The sequence below is a fragment of the Hemiscyllium ocellatum genome, chromosome 12 (assembly GCF_020745735.1).
Source record: "Hemiscyllium ocellatum isolate sHemOce1 chromosome 12, sHemOce1.pat.X.cur, whole genome shotgun sequence".
In the NCBI taxonomy this organism is placed as follows: Eukaryota; Metazoa; Chordata; class Chondrichthyes; order Orectolobiformes; family Hemiscylliidae; genus Hemiscyllium; species Hemiscyllium ocellatum.
In genome coordinates, this window is record NC_083412.1 from 79,947,615 (window position 1) to 79,971,195 (window position 23,581).

General features: G+C 39.7%; 1 protein-coding gene across 1 annotated transcript; it reads left to right on the forward strand.

Moving 5' to 3' along the window:
• Positions 1-2,415: 2,415 nt before the first annotated feature.
• On the forward strand, positions 2,416-23,474 carry atp5po (ATP synthase peripheral stalk subunit OSCP). The gene is made up of 7 exons (XM_060833199.1): positions 2,416-2,520; positions 10,693-10,743; positions 12,960-13,070; positions 16,137-16,266; positions 17,492-17,604; positions 19,630-19,716; positions 23,225-23,474. Exons 1-7 carry the CDS (start codon positions 2,491-2,493, stop codon positions 23,336-23,338), a joined length of 636 nt encoding a protein of 211 aa, XP_060689182.1. The 5' UTR covers positions 2,416-2,490; the 3' UTR covers positions 23,339-23,474.
• The last annotated feature ends 107 nt before the right edge of the window (positions 23,475-23,581 follow it).

Here is a 23,581-nt window from a genome sequence, read left to right on the forward strand (position 1 = left end):
ACCAGACGCTCGCAATTCCATCAGAAGTAACAGCCTCCATTTAACACATATTTAACTCATCTCCTATCTCAAAGCTTTGTGTACTTTAGATTAAACAATGTAATACCATCGTGATGGAACTTTAATGTATGTAAGAATTGGGGTGGGGTAAGTCCAGAATTGGGATGCATAGATTTAGGGTGAGAGGGAAAACTTTTAGAAGGGACCTAAGGGGCAACTGTTTCATGCAAAGATTGGTACATGAATGAAATGAGCTGCTGGAGGCAGATACAAATACAACATTTAAAAAGCATCTGGATGAGTATGTGAATAGGAAAGGTTTAGAGGAATACGGGCCAAGTGCTGGCAAATGAGACTATATCAATTAATTCGGCATGGATGAGTTGGACCAAAGGCTCTGTTTCCATGCTATACATCTCTATGACTCTAATTATGTATAAAGGGACTAATATAAGAACTGTATTTCGGGAATCTATTGCCTCCTCAAATTTGTGCAATTGTAGTTGCTGAAGAGGCTATTTTTGCCACTCACCAATTTCGGTCATTATTTGAACATGTTTCACCAATACCCTAGCCAACGTAACCTAATATATATAAAAGTTAAAATACAGCATTAAAAATACTAATTGTACTTTCTATCTTTGTACTTATGCAACTTACCTCACCACAACAGCTCACAGACTCAGTTGAGAGTAATCTTGGCTCAAAGGCAGTGTATGTGTGTTTAACTCTGTTCCAGGCTTGAGAATCAAATTTAGGAAGCTAGATTGCACTTCCCTGTAATACTACAAAGTGTTGCACTGATATTTCATTGTTAGTTGTGAAATTTTGTGTAAATATGTTACCATATTATCTTATTTCTGATAAGCAACTTCATTGGCTATGGAGTGTTGTTTGTGAAAGGTTCTATATAAAAGCAAGTTTTAAGTTTGCGGTTGTCAACGTTTTGAAATGCAGTAAGAGGTGTTGCAAAGTGTGATGGTGAGATCATACTTCCAAGTATTAGATATGATGGAAGATAATATTGAAAAGATGGATGATTTAGATTAGCTTCCCTACAGTGTGGAAACAGGCCCTTTGACCCAACAAGTCCACACTGACCCTCTGAAGAGTAACCCACCAGACCCATTTCCCTCTGACATGCACCTAACACGATGGACAATTTATCATAGCCAATCCACCTAATCTGCACATCTTTGAACTGAGAGGGGAAACCAGAGCACCTGGAGGAAACCCACGCAGACACGGGAGAATGTGCTAACTCCAAGCAGACAGTCGGCAGAGGCTGGAATTGAATCCGGGTCCCTAGCGCTGCGAGGCAGCAGTGCTAACTACTGAGCCACCCTAGGGAATCCCAACCCCTTCCACATGAATTACTGATTACTGTGGACTTGATTCGAACTAGTCTACTGTATTCACTGCTCACAATGTTATGACCTGTACGCCAGAGACCAAACACACAATTAATGGTCACTTTGCAAAACAGCTGCATTGAGTCTGCAACCATGACTGTGACCTCAGTCATTTGTCACTTTTGTAAATCATCTTCCTCTCATGCTTGCGTTTATCTGTAGCCTGTTGCAGTGTCACGCTGAAGCCCAACAGAAGCTAGAAGATTAGCATCACATTTTCTCCTTAGGTACTACTCAACCCTCTAGACTTGGCATTGGGTGCAACAAGTTCAATGAACTCTATACTCCATTTTATTTCTCCAACTCCCTCGTCAGGTTTTCTTGTTTTGTTTTCAGCGGAACTAACTTGTGTTCTGCTGTGAGGTCTAGAACAGGTGTTACCTCCCTTTCCTACTGCCATTACCACGCTCTTTCCCTTTTTTTGCAACGTGTAATCTCTAATCTAGCTCAACCTTTCCGTGAATTTGCTGTTTTTCTCTTCTCTACCAAAATTGTTTTTTCGTTTGTATTTTAGCGGGAGTTTTTGCGGGCGGGGGAGAATGAGAAAGAGGAAATAAGAGCTGAAGTACAGGAAATTGTTCAGATTCAGTCGAGGGGCCTTACTAACGTTGAGGGGAAACTTCGGTTTGAAGAATTACACGATGGGGAAAAAGCATAAGTCAGATATTTCTATAAATGCAAATCACATTTTACCAGAAACCATTAACTTCCACATGAAATTTTTCTTAACTATAATTACCGACCATTTTCAAAAAAATTACACGTCCTCCCTTTAATGCTGATTACAAAACCTGTGTTCTAGAAAATTCTCCTTCCAAACTATCGACTTCCTCCCAGATATGAAATCCGTTTCTATGGAAATGAGGAAGGACCAGGTTGTTCCTCGCGAGAGTCGTTCGCCACCTTAGCCTGCAGTGGACGCCGGGAGTTGCAGTCCTCACCCCACTGAGCTCGGCCCTCCACGCGCATGTTCCCTGCAATCGCCTACATATCCCTAGATGCAACAGCCACGCATGTGCAGAGAGCCTTCCTTTGGTGGCGACAAGGTCTTGGGTTGACCTACGTTTGGAGAAAGAAGATGGCGGTGGCGACACAGTTCGGACTGAAGGTGATGGAGAGAGAACTTAGTTCAGTTCATTGGCACAAATTGTTAAATGTTCTGTTGCTTCTAATGTTTTATTTTAGTCTCCCTAGATTTAATTTAGTAAACCTACTTGCTAGATGCTGGTAATCAATTTAAACGTTCGTAATTGACAGGATCATTCATGGTTTCGATTTTTATAACGTTAAGATTTTTCTGCTTCGCATTAAATGTAGAGGACTTTACACACCATTTTTAACTCCAAATTTAAACGTGACCCTTAAAATTCAGAATTCATTCAGTTGGGTATTTATTTGGTAACTATGTTTTAGAGAAGCAGAAATAAATTTTAATAAGCTTTAGGTAAACAAATTTAATGTTTGCATTGTATGGAAATTGATGTACCAGCGTGCTAATAGAAAACAATTAAGAACAAATCTATAAAATTTGATTGGTTGTCAGCCACATCTGTTTCCAGGATGACCAGTTCCACCTCAGAAAGTCCCAGGTGGCCTCCTTCTTCCATGATCACGACTTCCCTTCCCAGGTAGTTGATGATGCCCTCCAGCACATCTCTTTCACTTCATGCACCTCTGCCACCTCCAAAGATATATTTCCAGTTCTACCCCTATCAACATTCCAGAGAGACCATTTCCTCGTCGGATCTACACCCACTATCAGCCCACACCCCCCTCCTGGCACCTTTCCCTACCACCACAGGAAGTGCAAAACCTGCACCCACACTACTCCTCTCACCTTTGTCCAAGGCCCCAAGGGATCTTTCCACATCCTTCAGAAATTTACCTGTATCTTTACCAATGTCATCTACTATATCTGTTGCACCTGGTGTGGTCTCCTCTACATCGGGGAAACCGGACGCCTTTTTTTTTTGCGGATCATTTTGGAGAGCGTCTTGGACATGCACACCCACAATCCCATTACCCCGTGGCTGAACACTTCAACTCGTTCTCCCTCTCCGTCAAGGACATGCAGGTCCTGGGCTGCCGCCACCACTGCCAAACTGTGTTACCATGCCTGGAGGAAGAAGGTCTCATATTCTGCCTTTGAACCTTGCAACCACATGGGATAAATGTAGATCTCAACAACTTCCTCATTTCTCCTCCCCCCACGTTATCCCAGCCCCAAGCCTCCAAATCAGCACTGCCCTCCAGACCTCCTGCCCTTCCCCATTTATCTCTCAGCCCCGGCCCATAAGCCTCATTCCTGATGAATGGCTTATGCCCAAAACATCAATTCTCGTGCTCCTTGAATGCTGCCTGACCTGCTGTGCTTTCCCAGCAACACGCTCCCAACTTTGTCAGCTTCAACAGAATGGATGATTCAGAATCTTTCAATCTGTGGCTTATCCCATCCATTATTCCACTAAATCAGAAGACTGGTTTGAGTTCACTGCATATTTGAAACCAAACTGACAGAACAGCACAAGATCTACATTGGAACTGGGTCGTGTACCAAACTGAAGTGCACATTTGCTTGCATGGAGATACTAAAAGTAACAAGTTATGAACACAACCAGGTAAAACTACCTGATGAAGGGCTATTGCCAAAACATCAATCTTCCTGCTCCTCTGATGCTGCCTGACCTGATGCGGTTTTCCAGCACCACTCTAATCTCCAGCATTTGCATTACCCATTTCGCGCAGATAAAACTACAGCCTATTGATTTTTAAAAAAACTGACCCTACTGCATCAAGTCAAGAAAAGTGCTGGAGCAGCCAGCTATCTACTAAATGGTATCATTAAAATGCCCATCTTCCATCATGGAAATTGCAAGAGACTGATAAATGCAATGAGGAGGTAATCCCTCACAAGGCTCCCCTTCATCAGAGATGCAAGTACTCATCCAAATCTGTTCACTCCATGTAACATTATGCAGCTGAGTTTACTTGGCATAATGGGGAAAAAAAGGCTCAAAGAACGTGCTGTCCATACATCAAGATACCTTTGTACACCGGGTCTCCTCCCACAGCCCAAAGACATGCTGGTTAGGTGGATTGGCTATGCTAAATTGTTGATTGTGTCCAGGGATGTGCAGGCTTAAGAGGACTAGCTGTGGGAAATACATGGTTATTTTGGGGAGGATCTGGGTTGGATATCCAGAAGGTTGGTGTGGACCTAGAGGGCCAAATGGCCTGCTTCCACCCTATAGGGACTCTCCGATTTTAGAATCGGATGCTACGCAAAACGGTTGTTCCAGCTGAGCTCTAACACAATCATGTACCTCCAGATTATAAAATCTAATGTTATTCTATGCAATGATCATCTATCAGCTTCCTGTGGTGATGATGCCACCAAGTTATTTGCTGGTAAACTATCAATATTGATTGGGCTCCATCAGAACAAGGTTTCTCTGATTTAATCCACATTCTGATCTGTATGTGGATAGAAGAGTGGAATAACTGATGTTCTGATTACTGATGATAGTCAAAGCCCTCAATGTTTAACATTGTTGATCTATATGGACTTCAGTAAGGCATTCGAAGCAGATTGTAGCAATCAAAGCTACTATATCCTGAATAAGAAACTGAAAGAACTGTGGATGCTGAAAATCAGAAACAAAAATAGAAAATGCTTGAAAAACTCAGCAGATCTGACAGCATCTGAAGAGTTAATATTTCAGGTCAAGTGACATTCTTCAGAATAACTGTATCCTGATTGTTTTCCTTTTCGTTTTTCCTTTTCTAATTTGTCTAGTTCAACAAAACTAATACAAATTATCATGGTTATATCCTGACTACAGTTGACTGACTCAGTGAAGAGACAGATTTTTTTTTTTGGCTTGCACAATTTTAGGTAGGGTAAGATATTTTTATCTCTATGAATTACACAGTACTATAACACTCCTTATTCTCCTGACCTACAAAGTCTCAAGTCTCAGTCTCAACACGACACTTCATCCACTAGCACTTTTCCAAAGGGTGCCTGAAAAGCACCAAAAGCCTTCAAATAAAGGACTCCATACAATTCAGGAATTGTGCCTTTTAGATTGAAAAGCATGATACAAGGAAAATATCTTCAAAGAGTCTTATAGTATGGAAACAAATCCTTTAGCCTAACTTGGCCATGATGACTGTCCTGGACCTTCCACTTAGATGAGATGGTCAAGAAGGCACAACAAGGTCTCCTCTTCCTCAGGGGACTTAGGAAATTAGGCATGTCCATAAGGACCTTCACCAACTTTTACAGATGAATCATAGAAAGCATTCTGTCTGTCTGCTTTTAATGGTGCGTGTTCTTTCCTGTACTGTAAGGAACTACAAAACCTTATGTACACAGCACAGACCATCACAACAGCCAACCTCCCATCCTTGGACTCCATCTAAACTTCTCATGCCACAGAAAGGTTTCCAGCAATATCAAACACCTCTCCCATACCAGTAAAACACTCTTCCAACCTCTTCTGTCAAGGCAGAAGATACAGAAGCTTAAATCCATGCATCAGCAGGTTCAAGAACAACTTCCATGCTGTTATTAGATCGCTGAATGGACCTCTCTAATTTCAAATGTTGATCTTGTTTTTGTGTATTTCCTGTTCAGTCGTAACATTGTATGCCTTGCTCTGTTTAAATGCTGTATGTTATGATCTGCCTGTACTTACAAAAACATTTCACTGTACTTTGGTACAATAAATCAAACCAAAAAAGGTTTGATTATTGTACCAAATTTCTGATGAAATTTCTGATGAAAAGCTTATGCCCGAAACTTTGATTCTCCTGCTCCTTAGATGCTGCCTGATCTGCTGTGCTTTTCCATACCACACTTTTTGACTCTGATCTCCAGCATCTACAGTCCTCACCTTCTCCTAGTCAGGGCAACCTTTTCACACATATGGTGGTGCATATATGGAATGAGCTGCCAAAATATGTGGTAGAAGCAGGTATAATCCTCATCAATTGTGGAAACATTACTGAACCTACTGTCAGATACAGTAACTGAGCATTCGGACAAGTGTAGCTGATTGGACTTTTCTTTTGTGTAGTCATACTTTAATTGATTTATTTTAAGATGGTGTACTGGGGAGTGTGTGTAATGTTTGTTTGGATTTCCAGTGGGCATTAATAAGATTTTGCACAAAACATTATTGATAAACATGAGAGCTTACAGAATTATGGGTGACCTTGTGCCATGTCAGTAATTGGTTGATTGAGATGTTGGAGACCTATAGAAAATCTTTTTTCCTAGTCAGTTATTAATAAGCCAAGTGATATTCCCCAGGGATCTGTAAGTGAGCCTCAGATCTTTGCACTATCTGTGTGTCCTTGCTGCAAGTAAGCATGTAAATATAGGATGCCATGAGGAAGGCAAATGGTGTGTTAGTCTTCATAGTGAGAAGATTCAAGTATAAGAGCAGGGATGTCTTGCTGAAAGTATATAGGGCCTTGCTGAGACCGTACCAGGAGTTTTGTGTGAATTTTTGATTGCTTAGAACAAGAGGTCTTGGTTTTAGAATAAAGGAACAGATTTTAAATGCAGATGAGGAGAAATTAACCCTTCCCTCAAAGGGGAGAAAGTGAGGTCTGCAGATGCTAGAGATCAGAGCTGAAAATGTGTTGCTGGAAAAGCGCAGCAGGTCAGGCAGCATCCAAGGAACAGGAGATTCGACGTTTCGGGCATAAGCCTTCCTGAAGAAGGGTTTATGCCCGAAACGTCGAATCTCCTGTACCTTGGATACTGCCTGACCTGCTGCGCTTTTCCAGCAACACATTTTCAGCCCTTCCCTCAAAGGGTCATGAATCTGTGGAATTCACTCCCCCTAAGTGCTCTGGATGCTGGCATATTGATTAAATTTAAGAAAGAGATAAATAGATTTTAATTAGAAATTGGTAGAAGGGTTATGGGGATCAGGCAGGAAAGTGGCATTGAGGCCAAAATGAGATTAGCCATGATCATATCAAATGGTGGAGCAGGCTCAAAGCGATGAATTGCCTACACTTGCTTGTTCTCTTTATCTGAGGAAAAAAATGTTTTGGCTATGCAGAGAGTGCATTGAAGGTTAGCCAGTCTGATTCCTGGGTTGCCATGACTGATGTATGAAGGGAGATTGAATTGGTTTGGAGTATATTCAATGGAGTTTAGAAGGGTCTCATAGAAACCTACAAAATTCTAACAAGATTAGAGGGAATTACATAACCCGGGGGGGGGGGGGGGGGGTGGTCACAGTTTAAGAGTATAGGATAGGCTATTTAGGACTGATATGAAGAGAGATTTAGATTAGACTTACAGTGTGGAAACAGGCCCTCCGGCCCAACAAGTCCACACCGACCCGCCGAAGCGCAACCCACCCATACCCCTACATTTACCCCTTACCTAACACTGCGGGCAATTTAGCATGGCCAATTCACCTGAGCCGCACATCTTTGGACTGTGGGAGGAAACCGGAGCACCCGGAGGAAACCCACGCAGACACGGGGAGAACGTGCAAACTCCACACAGTCAGTCGCCTGAGTCGGGAATTGAACCCGGGTCTACAGGCGCTGTGAGGCAGCAGTGCTAACCACTGTGCCACCGTGCCGCCCGCAAAGCTTCATGCAAAGCTTGGTGAACCTGTGAAATGCTCTGCTACAGAAAGCGGTTGAAGCTGAAACATTGTATGTTTTCAAAAAAGGAGTTAGACATAGTTCTTAGGACTGATGGGATCAGGATACTGAGTTGGATGATCAGCCATGACCATATTGAATGGTGAAACCGGCCCAAAGAGCCAAACACACCACTCTAACTCCTACTTTTTATGTAAGTAAAATGGAGGACAGATATCATGCTGCCCGATTCTCAAGATGCAGAATTCAGTCTTGAGTCCTAGATGTATAAAGAGATGTACTGCATGGAAACAGACCCTTCAATCCAATTCATCCATGCTGACCAGATATCCTAACCTAATCTAGTCCCACTTGGCCCATATCCCTCTAAACCCTTTCTATTTATATACCCATCCAGATGCCTTTTAAATGTTGTAATTATACCAGCCTCCACCACTTCTTCTGGCTGCACGTTCCATACACTCACCACCCTCTGCAAGAAAAAGTTGCCTTTTAGGTCCCTTTTAAATGTTTCCCCTCTTGCCCTAAACCTGTGCCCTTAGTTCTGGACTCCCTCACCCCAGGGAAAAAGACCTTAACTATTTATCCTATCCACGCCCCTAATGATTTTATAAACCTCTATTAGGTCACTTCTCAGCCTCCGATGCTCCAGGGATAACATACATAGCCTATTCAGCCTCTTCCTGTAGCTCCAACCCTGGCAACATCCATGTAAATCTCTCTGAATCCTTTCAAGTTTCACAACATGCTTCTGATATGATTCTTAGAAAGTGAGCAGGGTGGAGGTGAAAGGGCAAGCATTACAACTTCTGGAAGGTGCCATGGGGGCATGAAGAAGTGTAAGGAGTGATAGAGGAGTGAACCAGGGTGTCAACAAAGGCAATGGTCTCTGCAGAATGTTGACAGTGGAAGGGAGGAAAAGGTGTATTTTGTGGTGGCACCTTGTGGTTGCAGAAATGGTGGAGGATGATCCTTTGAATGTGAAGACTAGTCTGTTGTAAAATCGTATTATCCTGGGAAGGAGGGAGAAGATGGTGAATGCAGAGATGCAGGAGTTGGATTGGACATGTCTGAGGCACCCCAGTGCAGGTTGGCATAATCAGAACAGATGTGACAGAGCTGGAGAAAATTAATGGAATGGAATTCTTGCAGGAATGTGTGGGGTTACTGAGGTTACTGTAGTCAAGGTTACTGAGGGAGTCTGTGGTTTGTAATGATATTGGAGGGCAAGCTATCCTCATAGTGCACTGGTTGAAGGTGAGAGAAGGATGGAAAACATGAATTTTTCCAATTAAGAACAGGAAACAGCACAGAAGACATTATCAATGTTTTTGCGAAAATGTTGCTAGGGACCCAAGCAGAATTGGAAGAAAGAAGGTTCCACATTCCTCTCGAAGAGACAGGTGTTGCTGGGATCCATCAGGTACCCATGGTGATAGTTTTGATTTGTTTCAGTCCTACATGAGCCCCCACCAACAGATCTTTTTTCCAATATGTTGATGTCTTCCTGCTTTTGTCAGGAATTAGACAAATGTATCAATTTTGCTTCCAATTTCTAATCTTTCAATTTCATCTGATCATTATTTGATTGTTCTCTTCCCTTTGATTTCACTCATTCCAGTTGTGAGGTCAGACTGTACACCTCAAACTATCACAAATCCACCACCTCCCACAGTTACTGTAACTACACTTGCAAAAGATTAGTATACAGGTATAGCACGTTAGTAGGAAAACTAATATCATTTATCTGTTATCAGTTACCACAAGGAGAATTGAATAGAAAAGTAGCAAGGTTAAGGTTCAGTTATACAGGGCACTAGTCAGACCACATCTGGAATGCTGGAATACTGTGCACAGTATTGGTCACCCTATTTAAGGAAGGATATAAGTGCTTTGAAGGCAGTTCAGAGTAGGTCTACTCAATTAAAACTTGGAATGAGTGGGTTGTCTTATGAGGAAAGATTGAACAAACTAGGCTTCTATCTGTTGGAGCTTAGAAAAGTAATTGAAACATATCTAACCTGCCAAGGCCCCCCAGGATTTTATGTGAAGAGAATGAGGGAATTTAGATTTTGGAGTCACTGTTTAAAAACCAGAAATCATCTATTTAAAACAGAGATCAGGCAAGAAAGATTTGAGGCCTGAGAGTCTTTGGAACTCTCATGCTGAAAATATAGTGGAAACAGGGTTCTTAAATACTTTTCAGGCAGAGGTAGGTAGATCCTAGTTAAGTTAGGGGTGAATGGTTATCGGGGGTTAGCGGAAATGCAGACTTGAGGTTAAAATCTGTTGAGCTATGATATCGTTAAGGCCTGGGGCAGGTTCAAGGGGATTAATGATTTACTACTCCCTATCCTGATTTTTGAGTTCTCATTGAATTTTGCCACCTGGAACTATTGCGTTGGCTTTGAAAGCGACTGACTCATCTGTATTGGTAAAATATTTTGTTATTTCTGCGAGACTGAATGTAGAACATATTTTATATATTAAGTATTCCTGTTGTCTCCACCCCCTCCCCAAAAGAACTTGTGCCGAGTGATTTATCCAAATCATCTCCTTCAATGGCTTGCATTGTTTTCTAACCTTTGATCTATGTCTCTTAATGTGAATTAACACTGATATATTTCCTTGGCAACTTTAGGTCCGTTACTTCAGCACGACAGTGGTCAAGCCAGTGAGCAAACTAGTCATGGTATGTAATTAGCTTCATTTTAAAGTTTTATAATTTATCTTTTAACTTTGATAATACCAGTTGCAAATGTGTTTTTATGGGATAATTTTATTGACTTCTTAATCAAAGACTTTCTCATAATACAGTAATAATATTAAAAATGCTGGAAACATTCAGCTGAATTAGTAGCATTTCTGAATAGGTATAGTTTTAATGTTTGAACCCTTTTGTTATTTAATCAATCCTGCTTTCAACTCCATTATAGTCTTTCCCTTTTGTTCTTTTTTGCATATTACACCCTGTCCCAATTCCATTGTTGGCAATACGGTGGCACAGTGGTAAGCATTGCTGTCTCACTGTTCTGGGGATCCGGATTAGATTCCACCTTCAGCTGACTGTGTGTGGAGTTTGCACGTTCTCCCTGTGTCTGCATAGGTTTCTGCCAGATGGTTTGGTTTCCTCCCATGGTTTAAAGATGTGTAGGTTAGGTTCTTTGGCCTTTGGAAATGCAGGGATAGGGTAAGGGATGGGTCTGCGTAGGATGCCTTTCGAATGGTCGGTGTGGATTTATTGGACCGAATGGCCTGTTTCCACGCTGTAGAAATCCTAAGTCAAAATTCTAAATTCTAAGTCACTTAACACCTATTACATGTCCCAGTTTTGATGAAAGATCATTGACCTGAAATATTAACTGTTTGTGCACAAATACTGTCAAATTTGATGGATATTTCTCGAGATAAATTTCTTTGTTTATGTACCCAAATGACAGATGTATAGTAATTTATAGACCAATTTGAAACATTTGGTCTTTCTGTTGGTGTGAATATAGAAAGCATTGTTTCTTTTTTTGAAGACTCAAAGTTACTGGTCCTCCTTTGGTTGAATGTTTTTATTTATCAATACCTCCATACCCAAGTTTAACCCAATGAAACTTCTTTGGACTGCCTCCAATTCCAACGTACATTTCCTTAAATAAGGCAATCAAAACTGTTCACAGGTAGGGTCAGTCTACCTCGTGTCTTGTATAGTTTCAGCAAGATCTCCTTATTTTTCCACTCAGAATATTGGCCTTAATTTCAAAGGAAACTATTTGCTTTCTCTATAACCTGTAGGACCTTTTATAATAGCTTTTAGTGATTTGTGCATACAGACCCCCCGAATCCAGCTTTCTGCAGTTGTTTTCCATTTAAGTAATATTTTGCTCTTCTTTTCCTGCTAAAGTGTATAGCCTCACTTACTCCATCTGTCAAATTTGTGCATACACACATATTAACTTGTCTACATCCCTCTGCAGACTCTGCATTATCCTCAGCACTTGCCTTTGCACCTATTTCATCTGCATTCAGTTCCCACTATCCAAGTCAAGATGTGCGTTGGAATCCCATTTAAGTCCTGATGCACTGATGTCTGTGGGAATTGTCCGGGAAATTTGAGATTTCAATTGGCAATTCTCCTTACTAGGGCTGAGAGTTTACTTAACTGGATAATTAGGAGAAAGTGAGGACTGCAGATGCTGGATATCAGAGTTGAAGAGTGTGGTGCTGGAAAAGCACAGCCGGTCTGGCAGCATCCCAGGAACAGGAGAGTCGACATCTCGAGCATAATTCCTGATGAAGAGCTTATGCTCAAAACGCAACTCTCCTGCTTTTCAGACGCTGCCTGACTAGTTGTGATTATTCAGCATCACACTCTTCTTACCTGGATAATTACCCTACAAATGTAATATAGAAACATTCTACCCCTGAATAACTACTCAGCTGACCCACCCATCACTCACACTGACCTATCCATCACCCTACCATTCTATCCATTCACCAATAGTCACACTAGAAATTTAAATTTGCCTACTGCCAGCTGCTGCTGTAAAAAGCATCATGACTCGTGTTTGTCTGCTACAGCAATTTGATTGCATTATTGGATGGGTGCTGCTTTCCACATTTTTGAACATTCCAAGCTTGAGCAACCTGGCCAAAAACATGGAGCAGCCATGAGACAGGCAGAAAGGTAGGCAAGAGCGGCAATTCAGTGATTGCCACTCTACGCAAGATCCAGATGATGAATTACAACTGTTACCTGGGACAGTTTGTACCGGATCAAATTTTTTAGCATGAATTAAGTTACTACAGCGTACAGATTCTATAACAAAAGTCTTACTAGACAAGTTCACTGTATATTGTGTATATTTAATTTTCATACATTATTTGCTGCACTAAGACATGGTGTGTATTTACTCCTAGCCGCCCATTCAAGTTTATGGAGTCGAAGGAAGATATGCCACAGCTTTGTACTCTGCTGCCAGCAAGCAGAAGAAACTGGACCAAGTGGAACAGGAACTAAACAAGATTGTTGTGAGTGAGCAATTCTTTATCCCCCTTATATAAATGAAAAAAATAAACATTTAAAATTGTAGAGCTTCCCACATTAGGTTTAGAGTTTTAATAGTAACTATAAAGTAAAATAAAATAGTCATAGAGTGATAAGAATTCATGATCTCTGGTGCTTGAGAAGGTAGCAACATTGAGAAGAAGTAGCACGTTTTTCCATGATAAAGAAAATTCACATTAATAAATCGCCTCAGGTGCCTCCATCAAGTAACACCTGCCTGAAAGGGCATTGACAAAAGCCTTGGGCTAGACACTTTTTTTCTAAGCATTTGGCTGATAATGCTGCTTAAAGATATAAAGCAAAGGAGCAATAAAATATCTTGGAAGATTGGCCTTTTTTCAAATGATTCAGTAATGCAAGTTGAAAACTCTGATTTTAAAAGCAATGCCAAACTTTTTTTTAAGCTTACTTTGAGACTGGTGAATAGTGTGGCAAAAGAGTAGGACAGGTGATGTAATTCAGTGTAGCAAAGTAAGACGGTGCAGGCCAAATCATATTACTTTAAAAGGGATACAAGAACAGACACCTGTGGTTTTGTGCATAATTCTTTGAAAATGAGGGGGCAAGTTAACAAAACAAATAAAATGACATGGATGTTATTACAAATCTATAAATATTAGTACATCCCCAGCTTGAGTGTCCAAATTCTAAGGAAAACACTAGGAAAAACATTCTCCCCATGTCTGCGTGGTGCTCTGGTTTTCTCCCACAGTCCAAAGATGTGCAGGTTATGTGAATTGGCGATGCTAAATTGCCCATAGCGTTCAGGGATGTGTAGGCTAAGTGCTTTAGGAGTAAATATAGAGTAATAGGGTATCAGTTTGGGTGGAATACTCTTCGGAGAGTCAGTGTGGACTTGTTGGGCCAAACGGCCTGTTTCCACACTGAAGGGATTCTGTGATTCTATGATTCGGATTTAGAATGCAGAGCTAGCTTGGGTAGTATAACTTCAGTAGTATTCTTCGAAGGGAATTAAATAATTTCTTGAAGGTGTAATGGCGTCATTGAATACAAGGAAAGTGGGACAAATTGGATTGTTGATCTAACAACCTCCCAAATGGTGTCCTTTGTTTTACTATTTAATAATTCCATTCATATGTATCTTGAAGCCACAAGAAGTGAAACAACTGACAGAAGTTACTTGCTTTCTGGAAACCGTTTCTGTTAAAACCGAAATCCATTATTTCTAGAGTGAGTGCAATGACACCTGAAGTTCTTTAAAATCATCAATATTTGTGATATATAAAACATGTATCAGAAAGGGAGTCAAAGCTTGAAAAGCATTTTGAGAGAGAGCTCCATTCCACAGCCTTTCTTGATGTTATTCCTCTCCGTAAAAACAGGCAGGTTTGTAATCACAGCTTTTCACAAAGAGGACTTTTGTTCAAGGGACAGCTGATTATTGACACATAGTGGGGACAGTCTAGATTAACAAAGATTTTCGAGTCAAAGGTATCAAGATACTTCTTGAGCACCCTTTTGTATTTAGGAATTGGTAAGTTTGCTTTGTCTCTAACCATTGTTGCAGCATAAACGTTGCTTACTGTCCTTGGTTTTTTTCCCCTAAATAGTCCAACCATATTGGCAAAAGTGAAATTCTTCAAGGGGGCTGCCTAGACATATCCATTGTAAATTCAGTCAGATGTTTTTCGAAATGAAGTGTCTAGGATTGATGCAAATATGATACTGTGATCCATCTGCTATGCGCACCTGCACTCATAAAGTCAAACCACTCCCATTTTTTTTCCAGTGTAAGCCTTTTAACTCATCAATTTCATTTCAGTGAGAAGCAAAGGTAAACAGTCTGTCTATGCTTTATCTGCCAGAAGCAGAGGTAACTCCATAATCTATTCACAAATAATCAATACCATGATTAGGGTTCCCTGCTTTTCTTTATCTTGCTTTTTACAGCTTTATAACAGAGGTTAGGGATCTCAGTTCTGCCTCTGCAACAATGTTTTACACCATTATCTACACTGAAACCATTGCAGGGAACTTCAACAAAGGTGTAATCGAAAATAATTGAATGTTGAACCAAAGAAGGAGCTATTATGCATTTATGTGATATTGGCTTGATCTAGAAGTGGTGTTCGCCATAAGTGAGCCACTTGAGAAACTTATACATTTTTGTAGGTCAAGTGACTCCTGCAAACCTTTTAAAATAGTTGTTTCCTTCAAATGAAAGTCCCAGACATTGGATCAGTTGACAAAATTAAAGATTAACTTGGTGACATAGCAAACATATTTGTGTGTAGAATGTCCACTCTTTTTTTTTAAAAAAGTATAATATTCAGAAATTAGAGCAGTTGCTAATTTGAAAGCCATAGTAGGAGTTTCCTTTTGTTGTGCTGGTCCATTTGTGAAGGTGCTTTTATTTCCTTGTACATATTTCTTCACCCAGAGAGCTAAAGTGTGAGGGACCTGGCCCTTAGATTGACTGTGTACCATGTCTCCAAATGGCTTGTCTCTAATTGTTATTATGGATGCCAAATATTTCATTTAATACAGTCAGATTATCTATAATGCGATGGTTGCATTCTTGTGCAACACCGTAATAGAAAAATCATGCTTTAAAAATAGTGCTTAGTGTTGGCAATGTAATTATATTATAGCCAACACGTTTTAAAACTTTGCACTGTAGAAACACCATCCCCAATTCGTCAATAGTGTTAACGAAATGCATGCTATAATAGAACGACCTGTTTAAATATGCCTGACTTAAGAGTGGCTTTGCTATAATGTACATTGTTTTTACCTACTGTTTCCTTGTCATCGTTTAACATAAGCACCCTGTATTTTGAATATTTGCCAGTAGTTGGATTTATTCAAGTGTTTGCAGATATTTCCTCTTTTAACCCAAATCTACCTAAAACCTTAGTGCTGCCATATCAAGAACTTCAGTTTCTTTAAAACTTGATGTAGTAATATCGTATATTGCAACTAAAGAGACATAAGTTTTCAAAGATTAACCTCTTATGCTGCTATGATTTAACTTGTTAACAGTTCCATATCCTCTGTGTATGTTCCAGTCATTAATGAAAGATCCCAAGTTTTATGGAGTGGTCACCAATCCTCACATTAAGCGCAATATCAAGCAAAAAACTGTGAATGATGTCCTGTCGAAACAGAAAGTGTCCCCAACCATGCTCAACTTTATCAGTAAGTGATTGTGTTACCTTCATGCTAATTTTGCACTTGACAGTATTTTCACTAATCATACATTGCAAAACCGAATATTTAAATAAACTATACAACTTTAGTAATCCGATCAAATTTTCAGGAATTTTAATGTCAAACAATTTACAACATCATGTCTATCCAAAATGAATACTGTTACTTCATAAAGACAAAAATATTTAGTCGGCAAATACCCTATAGGCAAAAAATGGACACTTGCTTCTGGTTACTCTAGTTACATGTAAAGTGAAGACATTTACTCCATCTCAACACCTACAATATCAGTTGCTACTAAAGGTACAAACTGAAAACAATAAAGTCCAAGTAGAATATTATCAATTCTTGGCTAGTATATGCAAAGAAAATGCATAACAAATCCTGATACCTCATTTGTCTTTTGGCTAAAAAGTACTTTTTATTTTAGCGAGAAAGGAGGCTGTTGTATTCAGGGTCTAAAAATTAATTGCATTGTCATGTCACCTTCCTATATCTAACATCATCCTCTGCTTCAAATAGTTATCCAATTTTCTCTTGGAAAATACAATACTCCTCATGGGTTTTCTTTGAATGATAAATCATATAGTACAGAAGAGGCCAGTCAAGTCTCAACTGCCAAAAAGTGTACTACCATCTACAGTGGTCTCTCTTTTCCACGCTAGGTGCATAACCTTAAATGTTATGACACTTCAAGTGTTTGTCCAAGAACTTTTAGACTGTTGTAAATTTACTCACTTCAACTACACTGCCTGGTAGTGCATTCCAGATTCGGAATGAAAACATTCTTCAAATCCACTCAATGCCTTTTAGTTTTAAAAACGTATGCTCTTCAACTAAGTGAACAGCTGCTTTCTATCCACCTTGTCCGTGCTCCTCATAACCTGATACACCTCAAGCCTGGTCCCCCATAACCGTCTCTGTTCCAAAGAAAGTAACTCATGCCTATCTTCGTAGCTGAAATGTTCCATCCCAGGCAACATTCTGGGAGTTTCCTCTGAGTATTGCAAAAAAGATGTTAATTGTCATAGCATATGAGATTGAAATCCTCTTTCAGCCAGTGAGCTTGGAACCAAGTTCCAATGAGTTACTACCTCTAGACTAGACTGAAAAGCATATCTTTCTTTTATCCTTGTTCATTTTAGTTAAAAAGTAGTAATACCTGGAATGCAGACTAAGCATTAAGTAATGATAATATAAATTTGTTTTTCAGATCTGTTAGCTGAGAATGGACGGCTGCGCCAGACTCCTGATGTTGCTTCTGCTTTTAGCAAGATCATGAGCGCACATCGTGGGGAGGTACTCTGCTCAGTGACTACTGCTCAGGTGAAATTAGTTATTTTGTGTAAAATTGTAATGTGCTATAAATGGTGTGTTATAATTGCAAGTGTCGACACCAGGTGAACTGCAATGGTTCAAGAAGGCAGCTCACTGCCAACCTTTTGATTCTAATTTTGAATGAGCAGCAAAAGACATTCACAATTCATGAAGAAATTTTTAAAAATCTTTCATATTCACTGAGCAGTTTTTCTCATCTATATTGACCACTATGGAGGGACAAATTGTAAAATAAATGTTTTCTTGAAGAAACTAAAGGGGGAGGTGAAGCCAGTTGAAAGTCAGGAATTTATGATTAGAAATTACACAGCTTTGAGAAAGCTTCAGCCTATGCAAGAATAAAATACTGTAAGATGAAAATATTTAGAATGGAAAGAAAAGTTGAAGGTGAAAGAGAGATCACCAAATGGTGATACTTTCTGTTATATCTTAACATTATAAGATCAGTGTTTTTCAAAGACTTAATAGCCTTAAACAAGAGAAGGACCAAGGAAGTGCTTCAAAGATCCCTGAAGTATTGCCTCAAAAAATGCAACACACCTCAACATCTGGAAGACCTTTGCTCAGAAGAAACTGACTTCAGGAACTTCTTGGATAAAGGGACACAATTCTTCAAGAATATCAGTCAGCAAGGGAGGTACAGAAAAGAGAGCCTGAGAAAGGAATGTCAGCAGTCTCAAGATCAAGGACCAATTTCACCTGCCAAAGGTCTGGTTGATGGTGCAGTTCAAAGAACTGGCTCATCAGCCACACAAGAACCCTCAGAACCTTTGACCAGTAACACAAAATTTCATAGTTGGCAATTATACTAATTAGTGAGTGAGTGCCAATGATGAAGATTTAATAGTTGAAGGGGAAACACATTATTCAGCATGAAGAATAAAAACTTAACACTTGGAACTGACTTTAGCAATAGAGAAAAATTTTAAGATTAAATATGATAGAGGCCAGACGTCTTGAAAAGAGGAAGGAGAATTGAGAATAATGACATGAAAACTTAGTGCTGCTGGTTAATGACTACATTTTGTTCTTTACACCTTCAGCTATAATGAACCAATGAATTGTTTGTAGTCAGGAGTGCTTGAGCAAAAAAAAGAATTTACAAAAATAAATGCACTTTTTGCAACTAGTTCAATGAGCAGAGGAGGTAATTGATGTAGAGAACAAGAGGAAATTAATTGTTAACAGGAAATGGCTGAGTTTTGACACAGGTAGAGCAACTTGAGAGGGGAAAAAAGCAAATTTACTAGAGTGCTGTATGGATCAGCAAGATCTAGAGTAGCAGTTTTCAATCCAGCTCTGTGAGCACACTGAAAATTAAATGAGGGGAGAAACAGTCACTGATCCCAACATTAGTAATAGATTTGCAGGAAATGAAACACACTCTTGGGACCTACAGATATGCCCAACCACTTGCTATGTTGAAAGCAGAAAGATTACTGAACTTAATAGTGAAGTGAGTTGAACTATGTAAAGAACGGAAGCATTTAAGGAATTGCAAGCCTAATAAGTGAATGTTTAAAACTCTGAAAGTCTGCATTTATAGCCAAAGCCGCTGTAGTGATACTTTTAAATCCCATCCAGCAGGTGTTTTGAATATTGATAACACCAAAAGTACTGAACCAATTGACACCATTCTGTGTCAAAGTGGAAATAGTAATCACAATGATGTTAATTCAATAGATAAAGTGATAGCTATTACACTGTTTCTTTTGCTGAACAGTTGAGTCATTGAAAATTCCAGAAATCTGATTGAAGTTGCTAATGCAGTTACCTTTTGGGACTTTTCAGCTGTAATTCAGGATCTGTGATTCAGTGCACCATTACAACCCAAGTTCTAACAAGAGTCAACTCTTGTCCAGACAGAAAGGTGTAGAAGAGATGGTAAACCCATTGGGTGCAATTGGGCATGGGCAGATGGATCACTGAATGCATTTAACGGCAGTCCCTATCTCCTGCATTAGGCACATGATTTGAATTTAAATTGATATTTTTATTTTCTTCTTTTGGCAGCCCCTGGATGAAACAAATCTTTCAGAGCTAAAATCTGCTCTCAGTGGTTTTCTGAAAAAAAGTGAAACTCTGAAATTGGAGACAAAGGTAAGTTGAAGTGCAAACAATTGGCTAGAATTAGCTGTGTTTCGTTTTAATAATAAGGAGAAAGCCAAGGGGTGACCTGATAGACAGCGTTGAGATTATGAAGTGTTTGGAATCCTAAGTGATATGATAGCATTAATAAATTCATTAGGAAGTTCAGGGTAAACATCTTTCTTCAGAAATTGGTAAAGAGAATAGTATATAAACATTTTAAAGGAAATCTAAGTAAGCAACTTGGATTTCAAGAAGGAATTGGATGTAAAACTTGGGGTTAAAGGGATCAAAGGGTATGGGAGAAAAGTGGGAATAGACTATTCAATTGGATGACCAGCCATGATCATAATAGGAGGCAATGGTTCAGTGGTATTATTGCTAGACTATTGATCTAGAAACTCAGCAAACATTTTGGAGACCTGGGTTAGAATCCCACCATAGCAGTTGGTGAAATTTGAATCCAATATAAATTAAATTTGGAACGAAGAATCTACTGATGTCTATGAAACCATTGCTGGAAGAATCCATCTGGTTCACTATAGTGAAGGAAAGGAAATCTGCCGTCCTCACCCTGGTTTGGCCTCCATGTGACTCCAGAGCCACACCAGCTGATGTCTCAACTGCCGTCTGAAATAGCTTAGTAAGCCACTCAGTTGTATTCATTACTATGAAGGCACCTCAATGAAATGAAACCAGATGGTCCACCTCGCATTGACCCGGCAAAATTCTCCTTACTAATATTTGAGGGGTAGTGCCAAAATTGGGAGAACTGTCTCACACTCTAGTCAAACAGCAGTGTAACATAGTCAAACTTTCAGAAGCATACCTTACTATGTCCAAGACCGCAATACCACCATCCTTGGATACTTCCTGTCCTACTAGCTAAGTGTTATATAATCAGGAGGATTTTGTCTTTGGAGTCCTTAACCTTGACTGTGGACTTCATGAAGTCTCATTATATTAGGTTAAACATGGGCAAGGGAACCTCCTGCTGATTACTACATACAGTCTTCCCTCAGTTATTGAATCAGTACTCCTTCATATTGAACAAATGAAGTACTAAGGATGACAAAGGGGAAATGTGCTCTGGGTGGGGGACTTTAACATCCACCACTAAAAGTGGTATGGCAGCAATACTACTGATGAAGCTGGTCAGGTCCTAAAGGACATAACTGCTAGACTGTCTCAGCAGCAAGTGGAGAGAAAACAAGCAAAAGTTGACCCTGTCCTTTCAAATCTGTCAACTGCTGGTGTAACTCTCCATGACAATATCAGTAAAAATGACAAATGCATAGTCCTTGCAGAGATGAAGTCCCATCTTTCACATAGTGCCACACAACATGGAAGGTGTCACAATCACTGTGCTAAATGGGACAGACTTTGAACAGATCTAGCAACTCGACTGTGCATCCATAAGGTGCTGTGGGCCGTCAACAGCAACAGAATCGTACTCCAATACGATTTCTAGTCTCATGGCCTGGCACATTCCCCACTCAACCATTACCATCAAGCCAGGGGATCAGTGCTGATTCAATGATGAGTGCAGAAATAGCACCGGGTATACCCACAATACATGTCAACCTGGTGAATCTACCAAACAAAACTGCTTGTGTGCTAAAGAGCATAAGCAGCAAGTGACAGAGAGATCTAAGCTCTGCAATCCTGCTCTATTCAGTTGTGACGGTGATGGGCAATCAAACAACTGACTGGAGAAGGATGCTGCACAACTATCCCCATCCTTAATGATTGAAGAGCCCAGCACATCAGTGCAAACGATGAGGCTGAAGCATTTGAGGCAATCTTCAGCTAGAAGTGCCAAGTGGATGATCTGGCTTGATCTCCTCCAATGGTCCCCAGCATGACAGCTATCAATCTTCAGCCATTCGATTCATTCTGCATGATATCAGGAAATGGTTGGAGGCTTTGGATGCTGCAAAGGCTACAGGCCCTGACATCGTTCTGGCAATGGTACTGTAGACTTGTGCTCGAGAGCTTGCTGCTCCCCTAGTCGAGCTCTTCCAGTACTGCAACAACATTGGCATCTACCCGACAATGTGGAAAATTGGCCAGGTATGTCCTGTATACACAAAGCAAGGACAAATCTGACTTTGGCAAATTACCAACCCATCAGTCTACATTGGTCGTCAGTGAAGTGATGTGATGGAAAATCTCATCAACAGCGCTAGCAAGCAGCACTCTGCTCACTGACACTTGTATCTAAAAAAGATTGATTACTTAAAAGAAAAAAAGTTTATTAGATATCTTGTGGCAGTAAAACATTAATGCCATATTGGCATTATTATTGGAAAGAGTAATTACAACGTGAAAGGTTTTCCCGAGTAAGTTCTATTACAAATATGAGCACAAATGTTTAATGAGAAGACTTGACACAGTGTAGTGAATGGGCATGCATATAAACTTAAAATTTATGTTCTAAAAGTACTAACATAGATATCATTTATTATTCCATTTGGGGTAAAAGCTCATTTTGATTGGATCCCAGTATCTTCTGGTTACTTTGCCCTTCATCCTCTACTATCATATCGTTCATGCCAATTCAGATATTTTTCACCATTGAATATTTTTATTTACATGTTAGGTGCATTTTCAAAAGCACATGTGCTTTAATGTGCATGAGAAGTGCACTGTTTGCATATGGTGTCACCGGTAGATTTTGTGTGATGTAGTGTCTGGAATTGTGCATTTCTGGATAAGCAAATCACAGCAAACACTGCTTTATTTTTCAGTCTTTCTCTTAAACCCAGATGTGATAGTTTAATAAACTTCTTTCCTCTCAGAAGAGGTACGAGAAAAAGTAGCACAATAAAATTGAAAAATCAAAAGGGAGCAATTCTAGAAAGATGAAATGGTCAACAGCATTTGTATTTTTTTTCTTCTTTGGCCATTTTTACCTTGCCCTTCCTGAGGGTTGATCTGCTGCTAAGGTACATTTCCATCTATAGTGGTTGTGGGAAGCTAATGGTAATGTTAGCCTGATTCAAACTTCAACTTATTGGATGAATAAATCAAAATTGATTTTGTTACTAGGATTATTGGTGATTCTGCTTACTGCTTCATGAGAATCACAAGTACTGGCTGGGGGCATCACAAGCTGTTCAACCATAAGAACAGCCACTTCTGTCATTTATGTGCCTGCTGCTTGTTTGCTGTTCAGATGAGTATGCCTCCAGTAGAAATTACCAGACAGCAATCAGAAGCTCTGATGACTTCCAAATTTACATCAATCTGCTCCCCCCCCTCCCCCGCCATCCTTCCTCACCTCCATATTAAACAAATAGAATGCCAGTTTGCTTGCCCAGATGCAATCAACAAACTTGGCAGAGACTTGAAATCTTTCTCATTTGTATGGCTTGCTGTTTAATGAGGTGAGTTATCAATAGAACCAAGTTATATACTTGCATTTTATATTATCTATGATCATGCAATGTGACTTTGAAACTACAGGATTGCATGCTTATTTCTTCTTCTTAAGAAAATCACTTTCTTTTAATTCTAGACTGATCCTTCAGTCCTGGGTGGAATGATCGTCAGCATTGGTGATAAGTATGTTGATATGTCCACAAAAAGTAAGATTCAGAAGCTCAGCAGACTAATAAATGAAGCTATATAACAGCATCATCCAAACCTATGTAACTTCCTTTGGATTTTACTGTAAATCTGTTCAACCAAATGTACAGTGATCACTGTCCTTGAGATTTACGTTCATTAGTGTATAGAAGATTTAATAAAATAATCTTCCATTTCAATGCTTGTTATAGCTGTTTAATATACATAGTAGAGAACTTTTATTTTACAGTAAGTAATGACATTTATTTGATTCTGTGATCTGAGTGTAATGGCACAAAAAATATGA

What these genes read in the sequence shown, in the direction of transcription:
- atp5po (XM_060833199.1), top strand. Translation starts at nt 2,491, where the DNA reads ATGGCGGTGGCGACACAGTTCGGACTGAAG. An exon ending in CAGTGAGCAAACTAGTCATG is followed by an intron (nt 10,744 to 12,959) that starts GTATGTAATTAG and finishes ATTTACTCCTAG; the next exon opens with CCGCCCATTCAAGTTTATGG. An exon ending in CTCTGAAATTGGAGACAAAG is followed by an intron (nt 19,717 to 23,224) that starts GTAAGTTGAAGT and finishes TTTTAATTCTAG; the next exon opens with ACTGATCCTTCAGTCCTGGG.